The 17,445-nt window shown below is 40.4% G+C and overlaps 1 protein-coding gene across 1 annotated transcript in view; it reads left to right on the top strand.

Annotated features, from left to right (window-relative positions):
* The first annotated feature begins 14,198 nt into the window (after positions 1 to 14,198).
* CFAP206 (cilia and flagella associated protein 206) overlaps positions 14,199 to 17,445 on the top strand; it is a 42,638-nt gene continuing 39,391 nt past the window's right edge. Inside the window, exons 1-2 of the mRNA XM_047101473.1 lie at positions 14,199 to 14,214; positions 16,784 to 16,896. Of these exons, the coding sequence (XP_046957429.1) occupies positions 14,199 to 14,214; positions 16,784 to 16,896 (129 nt within the window). The remainder of the gene's footprint in view (positions 14,215 to 16,783; positions 16,897 to 17,445) is intronic.

Below are 17,445 nucleotides of genomic sequence, written 5' to 3'. Positions count from 1 at the left end.
TGTTCAAGCAGGCCACATCTTTTTTATTTTTTTAAGTTTATTTATTTATTTTGAGATAGAGAGAGAGAGAGAGAGAGAGAGAGAGAGAGAGAGTGAAGATGAGCTGAGGAGGGGCAGAGAGAGAGGGGACCAAGGATCCAAAGCAGGCTCTTTGCCCACAGCAGAGAGGGGCTTGAACTCACAAACATGAGATTGTTACCTGAGCTGAAGTTGGATGCTCAACTGACTGAGCCACGAAGGCGCCCTCAGCAGGGCACATCTTATAAGCAGATTATGGTACTCTTTGTTAGGCTCTTTCTTTATTTGTTTTATTACCCTGGACTTTGGCAAATTCTGATTTAAATGTTCCAGACTTTAAGATTGCTGTGAGTTTTAAAAGCAAACGTGTCAAAGCCAAGGTGTTAAAAGGGGAGCAGTGCCCCCCTGAGGCCAGCTCATGGTGGCAGCAGTAACCAGTGAGGTCCCCAAGGGACTGTGCAATGCATCTGTGGAGACTCACCCTCTTGTACCACTCCTGCAAGATTGGGAATTGGTATAAGATGGGGAAGGTCGTCTTCATTTTATAGCCTTCAAAATTTCTAAACTCTTTTGTAGAGAAGCATTCTTATGTAGTAAGTATGAGATGATAGCATGTAGATTAGGCATAGGCTGGAGTCTGTGTGACCTCAAGCAAGTTACTCTACCTCTCTGTGCTTCAGTTTCCTCAATGGCCAAATATGTATAAGCGTACCTTTCTGAAATGACTTATTCAAAGGATTCAATAAGTTAGTATATAAACATACCTACCACGGTGCCTGGCTCATAGTACATCCTCAGTACAAGTTTCCTGGTATTACTGTAGTATCTCTTTTTTTATCTGCCTGATTATATGGGACAAAATGATCTTCTTCTCTCAGTCTTCTGACTTACTGTAAAATTAGTAAACTGTGGTAAAGCTGTGGACATCAGCCCCTAAGATCCTAGCGCCAGGCCAGGCACCGTGAAAACTCCTGAAGAATTTTACAACACGGTTCTTGTTCTCTGGGTGCTTATAAGCAAATGGGGAAGGCTGACGTGTGAGTTTAATGGTGGCCACATGGTGTGATAGCCTTGATGGTGTTGGACAGGGGTTTTTTCAGCCTCGCTCAGGCTCGATTTCCTCTTTTGCAAAATGGGGATTATAATAGTAACTACCTCATAGGGTTGTTACGAGAACTGAACAGGTTAATACAAGTGAAGTGCTTACAAAAGTGCGGATGTGTGGTAGATGCTGGCCGTCAGCATATGTTACCATGAAGCGGTGCGTGGACGATGATGTGCCAACTGGTACAGCAGAGGTCCAAGGAGAGTTCGTTGTATGCTAGAGCAATGACAGAGTCTTCATGAATGCAATAAGGCTTGAACTGAGGATGTGGGTTGGGTGGGACTGGGACAGGGAAAGACAAGTTGAGGAAGGAATAATATTACCAAAAACACGAAGAAGGAAATTGACAGGGACGTTTGTGATTACAGACTGCCGTATTAATTCCTGCATGACAGAACCCTCTTTGAGAATTGCAGTATGTAATAAATGTATTTAAGTGAATATCTTATGACTTGCAAAATGAATATTCAGAAGAAATGAATATCTTCTGACTTGCAAAACAGATTGGGTACTCTGAGTTACTTCTCTCTAAAAGTGATTTATGTCAATTTCTCGGATTCTACAGAATTCTATAGAATTGTTGGTCTGGAACTAGCTTATGCAGTTACGTAGTTGCGGGGAGAAGTGGAAGAATTTGTAGCTGTAGGATCCTGTTTTGACAGCAGATGGCTCCCTTACATATAGGTAAGAAAAGTGGCATGATGGTCTACCTAGGAATCCTTTCCATCATTTGTGTGGTTATCACTTATTGTATATCATTGAGGCTGAATTTGGAAGTAATCCTTCTCAGTGTTTTTTTTTTGTTGTTGTTGTTGTTTTTTTTTGTATGAAAGATGATATTAAAGCAGCAGGAGGAGCTTCCTTCTTAGGAGCTCTGCTTACCTCTGAGGATAACAACCTGATTATTATTCTTTCTGGGAATGAAGAGTCACACACTTGGCAATACTTATTCCCTTAATTCTCTCATAGAGGTTGTTGTTCAGCCTCAATAGTACCTCACTTATACATGCTGTAGACAGCACAAATTTGGTCTTCCAGCCATTCCAACGTGTTTTAGTGATAACACTGATCACACACCAGGAAATTTTCATTTCACCCTTTCTCGACATTTAGACTCCACAAACCTCAGCTTCGTCTCACTCAGTATCAGAAGTAATAGCACTACTCTCTCTTTCCACCACGTGGACCTTGGTAAACACACTTGGTAAACTCAGCCCCATCCTGGTCAGCTTGGCACATTTTCCCATACTATTTCTCCACGTCAGTTTGACCTTTGCTAGTCTCTTTTGCTTGGCGTACTGCTGGGGGAAGTACACAAATGGAGCAAATCTGGGTCATTGCAGATTTAAAATAACAGGATTACAGTGTTGGGAGATTACTTAGGGCTCCCCTTTTTTGTGGCTTTCTAAAATGAGGAAACAAGAAAGGTTACCTGGTCCATCAATTCCACCTTTGCCTCCGCAGGCCAGTCTTAGGTCTCCCTTCCCTGCACATACCCTATTGACTCTCTTATTTATTCCATGAGCTGCACCCAGAATGTTTTATATAGGATAGGCTGGGGCAACAACATACTGGAAGGAGCTGAGGACTTGTCTAGAAGCTATATTCACATAGCACACTCCTCTTTCTACTTAGATGTGTTTATTAAGGAAGTAAGATGAATCTAATGCTCTTGTCTCTAAGCCACCCCTTGTTTCCACTACTGTACTGTGCTCCTTGGCCTCCCTGCCCAACATGGTAATTGTCAAGTTTGTTTCAATGAGGGATGGAGAATATGAGGCTGGAGTAGTGTGGAGCAGAGTATTTCCTCACCACGGCACTCTCTGTTCTCACCCTCTCAGTCTTTTCAACCCTTAACCTTTACTGAATCATAAAACTCTTTGAGGATCTGATAAAACCATGACCCCTCTCTCCAAAAAAAAATGCCCACGTACACAGCAGTTTGAATATAGTATCAGGTCTATACAGCCTTAGAAGTTCCCTATGCACCTCTGATTAAAACTCTGTCTTAGAAAAAGAGATATTTTTTTTCCTTCAGAAACAAAAACAAACAAAAAAAACAAAAAAACAAAATGGGGCACCTGGGGGGCTCAGTCGGTTAAGCATCCGACTTTGGCTCAGGTCATGATCTCACGGTCTGTGAGTTTGAGCCCCGCGTCGGGCTCTGTGCTGACAGCTCAGAGCCTGGAGCCTGTTTCACATTCTGTGTCTCCCTCTCTCTCTGCCCCTCCCCCGCTCATGCTCTGTCTCTCTCTCTCTCTCTCTCTGTCAAAAATAAATAAACATTTAAAAAAAATAAAAACAAACAAAAACAAACAAAAACACCTAACCATTCTACCTGCTGTATCACATTCTTTCTTTATGATGTTTTCTTTTCTCTTTTTTTTTTTAACATTTTTTTTTAATGTTTTATTTATTTTTGAGACAGAGAGAGAGACAGAGCATGAGCAGGGGAGGAGCAGAGAGAGAGCGAGACACAGAATCCAAAGCAGGATCCAGGCCCCCAGCTGTCAGCACAGGGCCAGACACGGGGCTCTAACTCACGAACCGTGAGACCATGACCTGAGCCGAAGTCAGACACTCAACCAACTGAGCCACCCAGGCTCCCCTGATGTTTTCTTTTCTTACGATAATTGTTAGCACAGGATCTTCCAAGGGCTTTCTGTATCTTAAATAACCAGATGATCACAAGGACCATTTGGTCAGTAGGCACTGTTGTACAGATTAGAAAAGTAAGACCCACAGAGTTCAAGTAACTTTTCCAAGTTCATGTCCAAAGCCTTAATCACTCCACTCTATTTGTATGTTTCTTTTCTAGCATATTCAGCTTGTAGGTTTAAATGAGCAGATGCTATCCGAAAAGGCCATGTATTAATTTCCTACGGCTGCGGTAATAAATTCACATGAACTGAGTAACTTAAAACAACAGAAATTTATTCTGTCACAGCTTTTAGAGCTCAGAAGTCTAAAGTAAAGGTATCATCAGGCCCCGCTACCTCTGGAAGCTTTAGGAGAAAACCTGTTCCTTGCCTGTTCCATCTTCTGGAGATTGCTGGCATCCCTTGGCTTGTAGCTACATCTCTCTGTGCTCCCTCTTCACATTGCTTTCTCCTCATTGTGTCTCTGTTCTCTTCCTTTGCCTCTCTCTTATAAGGATACTTGGAATGGTGTTTAGGGCCCACCTGGATAATCCAGGAGAATCTCCTCACTGACTCCTCACTCAGGGTCCTTAACTTAATTACATCTGCAAAGACTCTTTTTCCAAATAAGATAACATTGATAGTTTCCAGACCTAAAGGCCAAGACTGGATGATAATATATGTAAACAGTTTTTAACTGGGTGAATGACAGCACCTCAAGAACACACATAATAGACTAATTTCAGCCTTGAGAGAGGTTTCCAGAGCAGTGTTTCTCAACTGTGGCTACACACTATAACCACTTGGGCATCTTGGAGAAATACCAGTAGAACCTATACCAGACCAGTTGATTCAGAATCTCTGGGAGTGGGGCTTGAACATCAGTACTTTTCCAATGGCCCTCAAATTAATAAAAGATATGCAAAACATATGCACAGGAAACTATAAAATATTATTGAGAGAAATTAAAGAACTAAGTAAATAGAAAAATATATCATGCTCATGCATTGAAAGACCCAATATTATAAAGAGGTTAAAGATTAATTTATAGATTCTAGTTGATCTATGGAAACCAAAAAATATCTAACCAGTATTTTTGTGAAAATTAACAAAATTACACTAAGTTTTATATGGAAGGGCAAAGAGCTAAAAATAACCAATATAATCTTAAAGAAGAACAATGGTTATTTTTTCTTACCAATATCTATTACAGAGCTACAATAATTAATACAATATGGTATTGTGGCAAGGATGGATAAAAGACTAGAATACAGGTCCATAACAGCACATTTACACCTACTGACTTGTGGTAAAGGAGACACTGCAATATGATGAAGAGGAATGATCTTTTTAAATAAATGGTGTAAGACCAACTGGATATCCATATGGGGTGGGGGTGGGGGTAGGGAAGAATATTTGCTTCTACTTCACACCAATGACCAAAATCAGTTCACAGTATAGCAGAGATCTAAATGAGAAAGGCAAAAGAGTAAAGCTTCTAAAACGCAACTTAGAATATCTTCACGACTTTGGTGGTAGGTAAGCTTTTCTTTTTTTTTTTAATTTTTTTTTAACTTTTATTTATTTTTGAGACAGAGAGAGACAGAGCATGAACGGGGAGGGTCAGAGAGAGAGGGAGACACAGAATCGGAAGCAGGCTCCAGGCTCTGAGCCATCAGTCCAGAGCCCGACGTGGGGCTTGAACTCACGCACCGCGAGATCATGACCTGAGCTGAAGTTGGACGCTTAACCGACTGAACCACCCAGGCTCCCCGGTAAGCTTTTTTTAAATAGAACATAAAATGTACTAACTGTAGAGAAAAAGATTGATAAATTAACCTCATTAAACTTAAATGTTTTGAAATTGAGTGTTGTACCTGCTACCAACTTCTTATGATAGATTTTTCAGTTCATATTCTATTTTCCCAATTCCTCACCCTCCTCTGCCTTCTCTCTTTCAGACTTTGTTCTCATCACAAAGATCCTACTTTGATCCTACCTTTTCTCATAATTTATTCTTCATGTCCTTGTTTGGGGAATTTCTGTAATGTTAAAGAGTTTCTAATCTGTTCTTCTGAGCCAAATAACTTTGTTATTACCACATTAAAAATTTGGATTTACTAGTGACAAGAAAATTGTGGTATATCCATACAATGAAATATTAGTCAGTAAGAAGTGGGAATGAACTATTGATGTACACAACGACATGGATGAATCTCAAAACAATTATGCTATCTGAAAAAAAATAGAAAAGCAAAAAATACATATTGTATGATTCCATTTATATAAACATCTAGAAAATGCAAACTAATCTATTGAGACAGAAAGCAGATAAATGGTTGCCTGGGATTGAAGCATAAGGAAGGAATGAAAGGGAGATTACACTGAGACAGGAGGGAACTTTGGGCAGAGGGGCTGATGATATGTTCATTATCTTGTGCTTATGGTTACCTGGTTACATGCAATTTATTGTACCAGAAGTCTTCAGCAATTCTAATATTGGTTAAAAAATTATAAGTGTCAATAAATTATGACATTTTCGGTATTTTAAGTCATGTTTATTACTCCGTCAACAACATAGCTGATCTATTTTTTTAAAGTGTCTAATACACAAGTGTATCGTTCTCCATTAGAATCAAAGACAGAATTTGTATATAATGCTAAAAAGATGGGGAATTCCTTGCTGGATATGGTATTTTTCTATTAGTTACTTTTTCAAAGTGTGTGTCTCTGGACCACTTGAACTAGAATAGCCTGGAGTGTTTGTCAAAATGCAAATTCCCATACCACGAATAGCAGGGAGCTTCCTTAACCAAAAAAAAAGGGGGGGGGTATTTATTTTCAGCAAATACTATAATTAATGTGATAATATAAGCATTTCTCTGATGGAGAATGATGGAGCTCAGTATTACCAATACTACACTTCAACATCTAACCAGAAGGCCAAATTAGAATAGTAAAAGATGAAAAGACAAGAAAGTAATGGAATAACTGATGGTACCTTACTTTCAGACTTACTACAAGCCTATAGTAAACAAGACAGTGTGGTATTGGTCAAAGAATAGACAGATCAATGGAATAGAATAGAGATACCAGCAATATTGATCTGCACAAATGTAGTCAGCTGATCTTTGACCAAAGGAGCAAGTACAATTCAAAGGAAAAAGGATAATCTTTTCCACAAATGTGCTGGAATGACTGGACATCCAGAAACATAAAAACAAGCCAACAAATACAAACTTTAAACCTGTCACAAAAATTAACTCAAAATGGATCATAGACCTAACTGTACAAAACTGTAAGACCTCCTTGAGGATAACATAGGAAAAAAAAAAAAAACCAATCTGCGTGCCCTTGGGTTTGGCAATCACTTTCTAAATAAAAAATCAAAAGCACAATCCATGAAAGAAAAAATTGGTAAGTTGGACTTAATTAAAATTAAGAACTCTATTCTGCAAAAGAGCTGATTAAGAGCATGAAAAGACAACCATAGACTGGGACAGTCTTTGCAAAACACATATCTGATAAAAAATAACAACAACAACAACTATTTCTCAAAATATACAAAGAATTCTTGAAACTCAACAGCAAGAAAACAAACAACTTGATTTTTATTTAAAATTTATTTATTTTTGATAGAGAGCGTGCATGAGAAGGAGAGGGGCAGAGAGAGGGAGGGAAAAAGAGAATCCCAAGCAGGCTCCAAGCTATCAGTGCAGAGCCCAACTTGGGGCTTGATCTCACGAACTGAGAGATCATGACTTGAGGCAAAACCAAGAGTCAGATGCTTAACTGAGCCACCCAGGTGTCCCAAACAACTCAATTTTTTAAATGGACACAAAATATGAATAGACACCTCACAAAAACAGATATCCAGGTAACAAACAACATTTGAAAAGATGTTTAACATATAGTCATTAAGGAGTTGCAAAACTAAAGCAGTGAGATACTATTACACACCTTTTAGAATGGGGAACATCCAAAATATTGACAATATCAAGTGCACGTGAAAATGTGGAGCACATGGAACTCTCATTCATTGCTGGTGAGAATGCAAAATGGTACAGCAACCTTGGAAGATAGTATGGCAGGTGTTTTTTTGAAAATTAAACATAGTCTTATGAGTCCGTAATTTCACTCTTTAGTATTTACCTAAAGGAGTGGAAATTCTTTTTTTTTTTTCAAATTTTTAGTTAAATTCTAGTTAGTTAACATACAATGCAATATTGGTTTCAGGAGTAGAATTCAGTGATTCCTCACTTACATAAAATACCCAGTGCTCATCAGAACAAGTGCCCTCCTTAATGCCCATCACCCATCTAGCCCATTCCCCAACCACTTCTCTCCATCAACCCTCAGTTTGTTCTCTGTCTTTGAGTCTTTTATGATTTATTTCCCTCTCTCTCTTTTCCCCCCACTTCGCATATGTTCATCTCTTTTGTTTCTTAAATTCCACATATAAGTGAAATTATATGGTAATCTTTCTCTGACTGACTTATTTCACTTAGTGTAAGTAATCCCTTTTGAGTTAATTCTAGCTCCATCCATTCATGGCAAATGGCAAGATTTCATTCTTTTTGATAGCTGAATAATATTCCACTATGTATATATACCACATATTCTTTATTCATCAGTCAATGGACATTTCGGCTCTTTCCATAGTTTTGTTATTGTTGATAATGCTGCCATCAACATTGGGATGCACGTACACCTTCACATCTGTATTTTTGTGTCCTTTGGGTAAATACATAATAGTGCAATTGCTGGTTCATAGGGTGATTCTATTTTTAGTTTCTTAAGGAACCTCCATACTGTTCTTCAGAGTGGCTGTACCAGTTTGTATTCCCACCAACAGTGCAGGAGGGAACTGTTTTATATCTTCATGGTCAAATGCAGTAGCCACTAGCCACATGTGGTAGGGAAACTGAGGAATTGAATTTTAAATTTCATCTAATTTTAACTAATTTAAATGTAAACAGATCATATGGCTGGTGGCTACCATTCTGGACAGTGCAGGTCTAATGATGAAGAGGCCAGATCAAGAAGGAACTTGCATCCCATGCAAGGGGAACTGGATTTTCTCCTGTAGGTAATGAGAAGTCTCCAAACGGCTGTACATAGGGAATTATACGATCAACTTTGCCTTTGGGAGTGGAGCAGGCTGGAAGCAAAGGGAACATGTAAGAGATTCCAGTCATGGACCTCAGAACATGGTAGTTAGGGAAGGGAATGGCTATGAGACACGCTAAAAAGGTAGGATATATAGGCTTAGTGATGGATCTGAGTGTGAAAGATTAGGGAGGGAGAGAAGCAGGGTTACCCAAAGCAGGTTTGGGGCTGCTTAAATTACTGGGCCTGTTAATAAATTAAAGGCAATTCATCCCAATAAAGAATGAAGAGAGCGGGGACTGGTTTGGAGAGAAGATTGGTGTTAGAGATAATGAGCTTGGAGTGGAGTGAGAAATCCAGGCGATACATTATCCCTTGCAGTGTGTCAGGAGGACCTGGCAATCCAGCCTGCCCCATCAGAGGGACAATTGAAAGGAAATAATTTGATGGGTCTTTGGCCTTTATTTGGTCATAAGAAGACAGCTGCTGAAAGTGGAATGTAGCTCTTTTATAATTTCAGCAAACCTGGAATGGGAGCCAAAAAAAATCCCTCCTCACAAAAATGAGGACTTATGGGCTACAGAGCAAGGTGAGCTCCTTGATAACTGAGAAAATATTCTTCCTTTAATAAAGGTTTAGACTGTACCAAATTAAAGTTCACCTTTGGGAGTCATGCCATAGTTCTCCCCATTGTGGAAAGAAATAACAAAGATGAAATTCAATCTGGAACCAAATCCCCACCCCCACCCCCCATGCCTACCTCCAACACCTGGTCTCCTAAGAAGTCTTGTGAGCCTAGGGGTTAGTTAACTCAGCCCCCACCTTCTGAAGCCCAGGTACCACTAGAAACTGTTCAGCTCTAGTTTGAAGCATGGAAGGAAGGGGAGAAGACTGAGGGCAGTCTCTTCTTGGGGCTGTGTAAAGGGGTGCTTGGGGATAAGTAGGGCATCCTGAATCAGGAGAGCCAAGGTAGAATCAGAAGTTCTTCTGGAGACCTATAAATGCTTTCTCCTTTCCCTCTAAAATTGTTAATTCCTTCGGAAATTTATCCAACCCTCCAGTAAAGACATTAAAGACTTCCAAAATTTCTCTTTTTTTCATTCACCCACACCTATACTCACCTTCTTTATCCAAATAATCTGGTGTGACTATTTCATACCAGGCTCTGTTCTTAGGTCCACAAAACATGTTCCCTGCCTTCAAGGAGCCTATGGTCTAGTAGAAGAGACAGACAAGAAAATAGCCTTCCCTAGAGTACTGACAGCTCTGTCAAATGTAAGTACTGTGGGGAAGGGGAATGGGGAGTGATTGCTTAATGGGTATGGAACTTTCTTTGGGGAGTGGTGAAAATGTTTTGGAATTAGATAGATGTTAAGGTTTAGGACCCTAAACCTAATATTGTCAGGCCACAGAAAGCTTCAAAATAGACATGACTTCTGGAAACACGGAGAAATTAGCCAGGTGAAGAGGGAAAAGGGACATCATCTAGAGGGAGTAACCTATATGCAAGGGAGGCCAGTGAGTAATCCAACATGGTCGGAAAATGGAAAGAGTGTTCTGTGAGGAGGGGGGAGGCAGTTGCAAGAGCTGAGGTTGGATGGGTGGAGCTGAGATCACATCATGAAGGCCCTTACATGCCATGCCTAGGAGTTTGGACTTCACCCCAAAGCCACTCAGAAGCCTTCATGAGATTTTAAGCAGGAGAATGACACAATAAGATTTATATCTTTAAAATATCATTTTAGTATAGGCAAAGATTTGGAGGGTATAACACCGAAGTCAGGGAGCTCAGTTAGCTGGCTGCTGCAGTAATCCAGACAAGAAAAGATAATTGCTTCAGTTAATTCAAGAGAAGTGGGAATGGGGAGAACTGAATGGATTTGACAGACATTAATGAAGACTTGGTTATAAGTTAAAGATTGGGGAAATGGGTGTGGGAGTGGGTGGGTAAAGACAGGAAGACACTCGCAGTAATATTGTCCACATACACAAAATGGATAAGTAGGGCATATCAGAGTTCATCACGGGGGACTCCCAAGGAACGCTACCCATCTCCAGACTTAGAGTTGAGAATCTTGGCCACAGAGCCTATAATAGCAAAGGTTGTTGTGCTTGGATCTTGTTTTCCTGATGAGGATTATAAGGGAAAAATAATTTTAAGAAAGAACCACTACTGCCTTCACTTTTTTTTAGAGGTTTCAATTTCATGATAATAGAATTCACGGGTTTAGTTTGTTTCATTTTGTGTTTTTATAATTTTGATTCATCCGTAATACATGAAAGAGCAGGACCCCATGCTCGGTTATCTGCAGTAAAAGTTTCAATTTCCCCCTGATTTGTGAAAATCTGATCCTAAGGCTTGTTGTTTGTCTACTGGTTGACTCATGTGATGGACAAAAAGATAAGAAACAAAGAATTAATGCTTTCACTCATCATTTGTTACCTTTAAAAAAATGTTTATTTATTTATTTTTGAGAGAGAGAGCACAGCTGGGAAGGGCAGAGAGAGAGGGAGAGAGAGAATCCCAAGCAGGCACCAAGCTATCAGTGCAGAGCCTGACATGGGGCTCGAACCCATGAACCATGTGATCATGACCTGAGCCGAAGTTGTAAACTCAACCGACTGAACCACCCAGGTGCCCCTCATCATTTATTGCCTTTAAAGATAGTTTGCAATCATAAAGAAAAGTAGATTTTTAAAAATAATTTTTAAAATTTAATTAATTAATTAATTAATTAATTTATTTAAAGTATGGTTGACATGCAATATTAGTTTCAGGTGTACAACATAATGAATAAATACTTAATACCTCATGAAATACTTACCCTTATAAGTGTAGTTATCATCTGCCATGATTTGTCACCATACAACATTATTACAGTATTATTGATTTTTTCCCCTAGGTTATGCTTTGCATACCTGCATACTTGTGACTGACTTGTTTTATAACTGGAAGTTTGTACCTCTTAATTCCCTTTACCTACTTCACCCCATAACATTTTTTCCTCTAGCTTTATTGTAAGGACACAGTATATAATACATACAACATACAAAATACATGTTAATCAACTGTGTTATGGGTAAGTTTCTGGTTAACAGTAGGCTATTAGTAATTAAGTTTTTGCAGAGTCAAAAACTTTCGATTTTTGAGGGAGGAGGTGGGTGTCAGAGCACCCAAAGATGTTCAAGGGTCAACTGTCTTTGCTGTTTCAGAAAAATTGTCAGTAGCCTGTTTAAAAATAAAACTTTGTTGATACTGGTTTCTAGTATCGGTTTAATCCCATTTTGTACTTCCACATCAGTAGGCAGGCCTAATGAACATTACTGCTAAGGAATAAAACCTCATTGGGGCGCCTGGGTGGCGCAGTCGGTTAAGCGTCCGACTTCAGCCAGGTCACGATCTCGCGGTCCGTGAGTTCGAGCCCCGCGTCAGGCTCTGGGCTGATGGCTCAGAGCCTGGAGCCTGTTTCCGATTCTGTGTCTCCCTCTCTCTCTGCCCCTCCCCCATTCATGCTCTGTCTCTCTCTGTCCCAAAAATAAGTAAAAACGTTGAAAAAAAATTAAAAAAAAAGGAATAAAACCTCATTATCCCAACTTTAGTCGTGGGTGTGTCCTTATAATGTGCTTCCTTGAATGTGTGGTTTTCTCTTCTGACATCTTACACCATCCTATTACAGACTTCCTTTAAACAGGGCATGAAGTTAAACTGTGATCCTTTTTATTTAAAAAAAAAACAAACCATGTACTTTTATATAAACTCCAACAATACAGCCCCTCCATTTTCTTATCCTCTCCACACTGGATCCTGCCTCCCCTGGCTCCCTTTTAAAGGTGGCACTGACTTGGTTAAGTGACGGACTTTTGATTTGGGCTCAGGTCATGATCTCACCATCTGTGAGTTGGAGTCCTGCATTTGGCTCTGTGCTGACTTTAAGAAAAATAAAGCTTCAGTTAGTTCACTAGCAAAATAGGTTTATTCAGGAATAACAGATGACTGCAACTTGGGATAAGAGCGGTAGGCAAAAACAAGAAACAAAGCAAAGGAACATTATTTAATTGAGAAGGAGGAAGTTGGGAGGGGTTGTTTTGAATAAAAGTCCATTGGAGAAAAGCAAGAGTTTAGGGGGATGAAGGTTTCTCACTGGCTGAGTTGCAGGGGTAGTCAATTTCTTATAGGCTACAATATACATCTTTCTCTGTTGGGGCCTGTAATTGATGATTCTTTCCTTTTGAGGGTTCTTTTGTTGAAGTGTGTAACTGACAATTCTTCCTATAATTTAATGGTGAAGAGGTAGAGGCTCCCCCTACCAGGCTCCCCTTCTAGTCTCTCAACTGCGCTTTTAGTGAGGTTTCCTTTTATTAATTTTTCACAAAAGTAAATACTCTTTTTTAGGAAATCTTGTGTTTTGATACAATTAACCACTGAGGTGTAGTGAACCTGTAGTCTACCTCGGGTTTAGGACCTTCCATATTCTGTTTCTGTTTTTAAAATCTCTTGCCCATCCTTCCCGGGAAAATCTGCAGCTTGGGCCCAGCCACGCCTCCCTACGTTGGTCCCACCCATGCCGGCCCCGCCCATGCTGGCCCAGCGTTCCATCTCCATGGTTACCGGGCCCTCTTGGAGTACCCAGCAGCTTGCCGGCCCCATGGTTACCGGGCCCTCGTGGAGTACCCTGAAGTCCCGCAAAGCGGGGGAAGAGGGAAACCATCGTATAGACTGGCCGCCGGCTCTCCAAGCCACGGTGACCCCACCCGGGGCTCTGCGCCCTTCAGGCGCGAGGAGGGAGCACGGGCAGCGGGTATAGCCCCTGAAGCTGGAGACTCTCTGTGCAGCCTCGGTTGAGACCTAACTGTCGGTCAGAATTCCTTTCCTTGCGCCCAGGCTGAGCGGAAACAGGTTGCTTCCGGCCGGAGTCGCCCAGGCCCGCAGGTCAGACCTCTAACTCGCTCTGAGCCGGCATCAGAGGTTCGGGTCTCTCCGGGGTGCTACTCGCACCCCTAAAGGCCAGATGTCGGGAGATATAGAGCTTCAAGTGGGGAGGAGGAGGGTACTGAGGGGAGTCAGTAGTGACCCCCTGCGCGGGGCCCACGGCACTCGGGAACGCGCACAGACATGGGCGCACGCACAGACGGACACGCGCACACGCGCAACTAACACTTTTTGAATACTAGTTACACGTTGTATTAAGCGCTTGCGTTATGCCACGTTCTGTTTTAAACACTAAGTGTATAGAACTTACTTAGGTCTTGGGACAACTCTGGGGAGAGGGTAGTAGTCTCATCAAATTTTTTAGAGGAGGAAGCCGGCTTACGGAGAGGGGAAGCAAATGTCCAGAGTCTCAGGTACATGGCAGTGAGAAAGAACGAAATGTGGCCCTTTGTAGCAACGTGGATGGAACTGGAGAGTGTGATGCTAAGTGAAATAAGCCATACAGAGAAAGACAGATACCATATGTTTTCACTCTTATGTGGATCCTGAGAAACTTAACAGAAACCCACGGAGGAGGGGAAAGAAAAAAAAAAAAAAGAGGTTAGAGCGGGAGAGAGCCAAAGCATAAGAGACTCTTAAAAAAACTGAGAACAAACTGAGGGTTGATGGGGGGGTGGGAGGGAGGGGAGGGTGGGTGATGGGTATTGAGGAGGGCATCTTTTGGGATGAGCACTGGGTGTTGTATGGAAACCAATTTGACAATAAATTTCGTATATTGAAAAAAAAATAACCAAGGAAATGCAATTTCAAAAAAAAAAAAAAAAAAAAAGAAAATGAACAAGTCACCGTGGATCCCAGGCACTCTGGTTCTGCTGGACAAAATGCCAAGTGCTACCTTATCTGAACACAAATAATGCTGAGAGTTAGCTTTATCTACCCGAATTGTCTTTGTTATTCTCTACATGCAAAGAAATCCTGTGCTCAGTTACTGATGGATGCTTAGGAAGATCGGAAAACTCAATAATCATTAAAACCTACCACCCTTTACTGGTTTGTAGTAAATGGAATTAATACTTAATACTAGGAGTTCATTTAAAAATTGTTTGATATTTCACATAATAGATTTTGATTTTTTTCTTTTATGTTTTTAATCAAAAGTCCAAACTCCAACTTGGATGTGTAGGAAAGAGAATTTAGATGATCCAAGCAAGAATTGTTTTCCAAGAGTCTCATATAATTATTAAAGATCATTTAGTGAATGTGGTGGCATAAGCGTTTCCTCTTTCAAACTGTAATCTGCCATCTGCCCGTAGGCCTGATGTTTCTCATTATATCTACCTCCACAATAATGTTTAGTTATCCAATTAAAAAAATATAAATATGCTTTTGGTGACTATCATTTAAATTGTCAACCTAAAAACAAACCAGTTCAAGGGATAAGGCGGTTGTTTGGGATAAAATGATTGGGGTCAGGGGTGTACAGATTTAGGTAGAAACCCAAATAGTGTACTGATTAAAGGAGGTGGCCTCAGGGTTTTTATGGTAAAAAAAAGTTTAGGTAAGTTTTTAAAAAAGAGCTCATTGGTGCTGACAGGCAGGGCTAGATTTATACTTCATTCATTGGTCAGGTGAAGTAGTCACTAGTCAAAAGTTCATATTTATCATCATGCTTTTCAAACAGGATTTTCTTGTTCTTGCCGACTTGGAATGTTGGCAGTTTGGCTTAGTTCAAAGATTCAGAGAACGGGACGTGTGAGGTAGTTCCCCTGAAATGGCTGCTCCTGCTCTATTTTAAAAATGTCTCTACTTATGTCATTTTCACAAAATTGGAAATATTTCAGTCCCAGTTTGACGTACTGATTGCTCTTTCTGTCATCAACAAAATCCCTCATTTTTATAAATATAGAAGTTTTTTATCTTTATAGATGCTAATGCATGCTAATAAAGTTGAGATAAATAATTGTATGACTCTTGGGGCGCCTGGGTGGCTCAGTCGGTTAAGCGTCCGACTTCAGCTCAGGTCACGATCTCGCGGTCCGTGAGTTCGAGCCCCGCGTCGGGCTCTGGGCTGATGGCTCAGAGCCTGGAGCCTGCTTCGGATTCTGTGTCTTCCTCTCTCTCTGCCCCTTCCCCATTCATGCTCTGTCTCTCTCTGTCTCAAAAATAAATAAATGTTAAAAAAAAATTAAAAAAAATAATTGTATGACTCTTTACAAATATAATAAGAAATCTAAAGAGGAAAAAATCATATATAAATACCGTTAGGGTGGCAAAGAATTGCACGAAGAGTAGAGCAAGAGGCAGGACAGAGTTTATTTACTCTCCAGGGGAGGAGAGGGGCCAGATATCCAGAGAGATGTCGCCGGGACTTCTTTTGGGTTGGGCCTTTTTAAAAAAAATTTTTTTTTTAAAGTTTATTTATTTATTTTGAGAGACAGAGCAAGCAGGGTAAGGGCAGAGAGAGAGGGAAGGGGGAGAGAGAGAATCCCAACCAGGCTCCAAACCACCAGCATGGAGCCCAACATGAGATTCGAACTCACAAACTGTGAGATCGTGACCTGAGCCAAAACCAAGAATCAGAGGCTTAACCTACTGAGCCACCCAGGCGCCCCTGGGCTGAGCCTTTTAAGGGTTTTGTTTGTTTTTCTTCTTTAAGGATGTGAGGCCATGGTGGGTGTGGGGAGGTGGGGAGGGGGTCAATTCTTGTCCAGGTAGAGCAGGAGGCAGCAGCTTTCTCCCGGGGCTCTGTCTGGGGCTTGTCTGAGATGAGGGTTCTGGTCAGGCTAGAGAAGAATATGTTTTATAGTTGGGATCTATTTTCTGACAATGTAGGGAGGGCCCTGTGACCTAGGAAAACAAAGAGTCAGGGCCAAGTGCAGCCACCTGTGAATTTTGTCTGTAAGCTTGGCTGGGGGTGGGGGTGGGGTTTTTGAATAGAGTCATTTCAAATACAATTCTTAAAAAAAACATTGTTTTATTTAGCTAGAATGCCTCCCACTCAGGCAGAAAGTGTTATAAAGAATATCATTCGAGAAATAGGACAAGAATGTGCAGCCCATGGAGAGACTGTTTCTGAAACTCTGGCAGCTTTTATGGTAAGAATGAATATTTTTTTGAATTACTGCTTTATTAAAAAATAGCCTTAAGTGGTACCCATTTCTCTCTTAAAATTCTGTGAAGCTTTCCTAAATGTTATTCAGTTGAAAACATTGAGACCATTGGACAAATTAGCAAAAAAATGTTTTTCAATGAAGCATGTCAGTTCTAGATACATAGAAACTGATTTAGAACATCTTGATTGGTTTTGGAAACATCAATTATGTCATATGTCAGAGTTTTAACGTGCATTTTTGTTCACCTTTGTAAAAATTACTCATTGCCTTGGTCTCTTTGTTCTTGCTTTTGTTTTAATGATACACAATAAAAATGTGATAAAATATTCAAATAGTTTCCCTATCTAGAGTCTACTCACTGCTTTCAAGTCATTTCTCCATATAATTTTTTGAACACCGTATTCAAATTTGATGTTTATTGCTTCCTTTCTTCGACCTGTAATGAAGGTGCTGATGAATTGGATGATAATAAAATCAGCTGAATAATCGACCCCTGAGTAATCAGGAGGCAGCTGTTTAAAAAATGGAAAC

The sequence above is a fragment of the Lynx rufus genome, unplaced genomic scaffold (genome assembly GCF_022079265.1).
Source record: "Lynx rufus isolate CCGP_SWC_20201006 ecotype Redwood Valley unplaced genomic scaffold, mLynRuf1.p SCAF_6, whole genome shotgun sequence".
Taxonomy (NCBI): Eukaryota; Metazoa; Chordata; class Mammalia; order Carnivora; family Felidae; genus Lynx; species Lynx rufus.
This window is presented reverse-complemented; position numbering and strand designations above follow the sequence as displayed.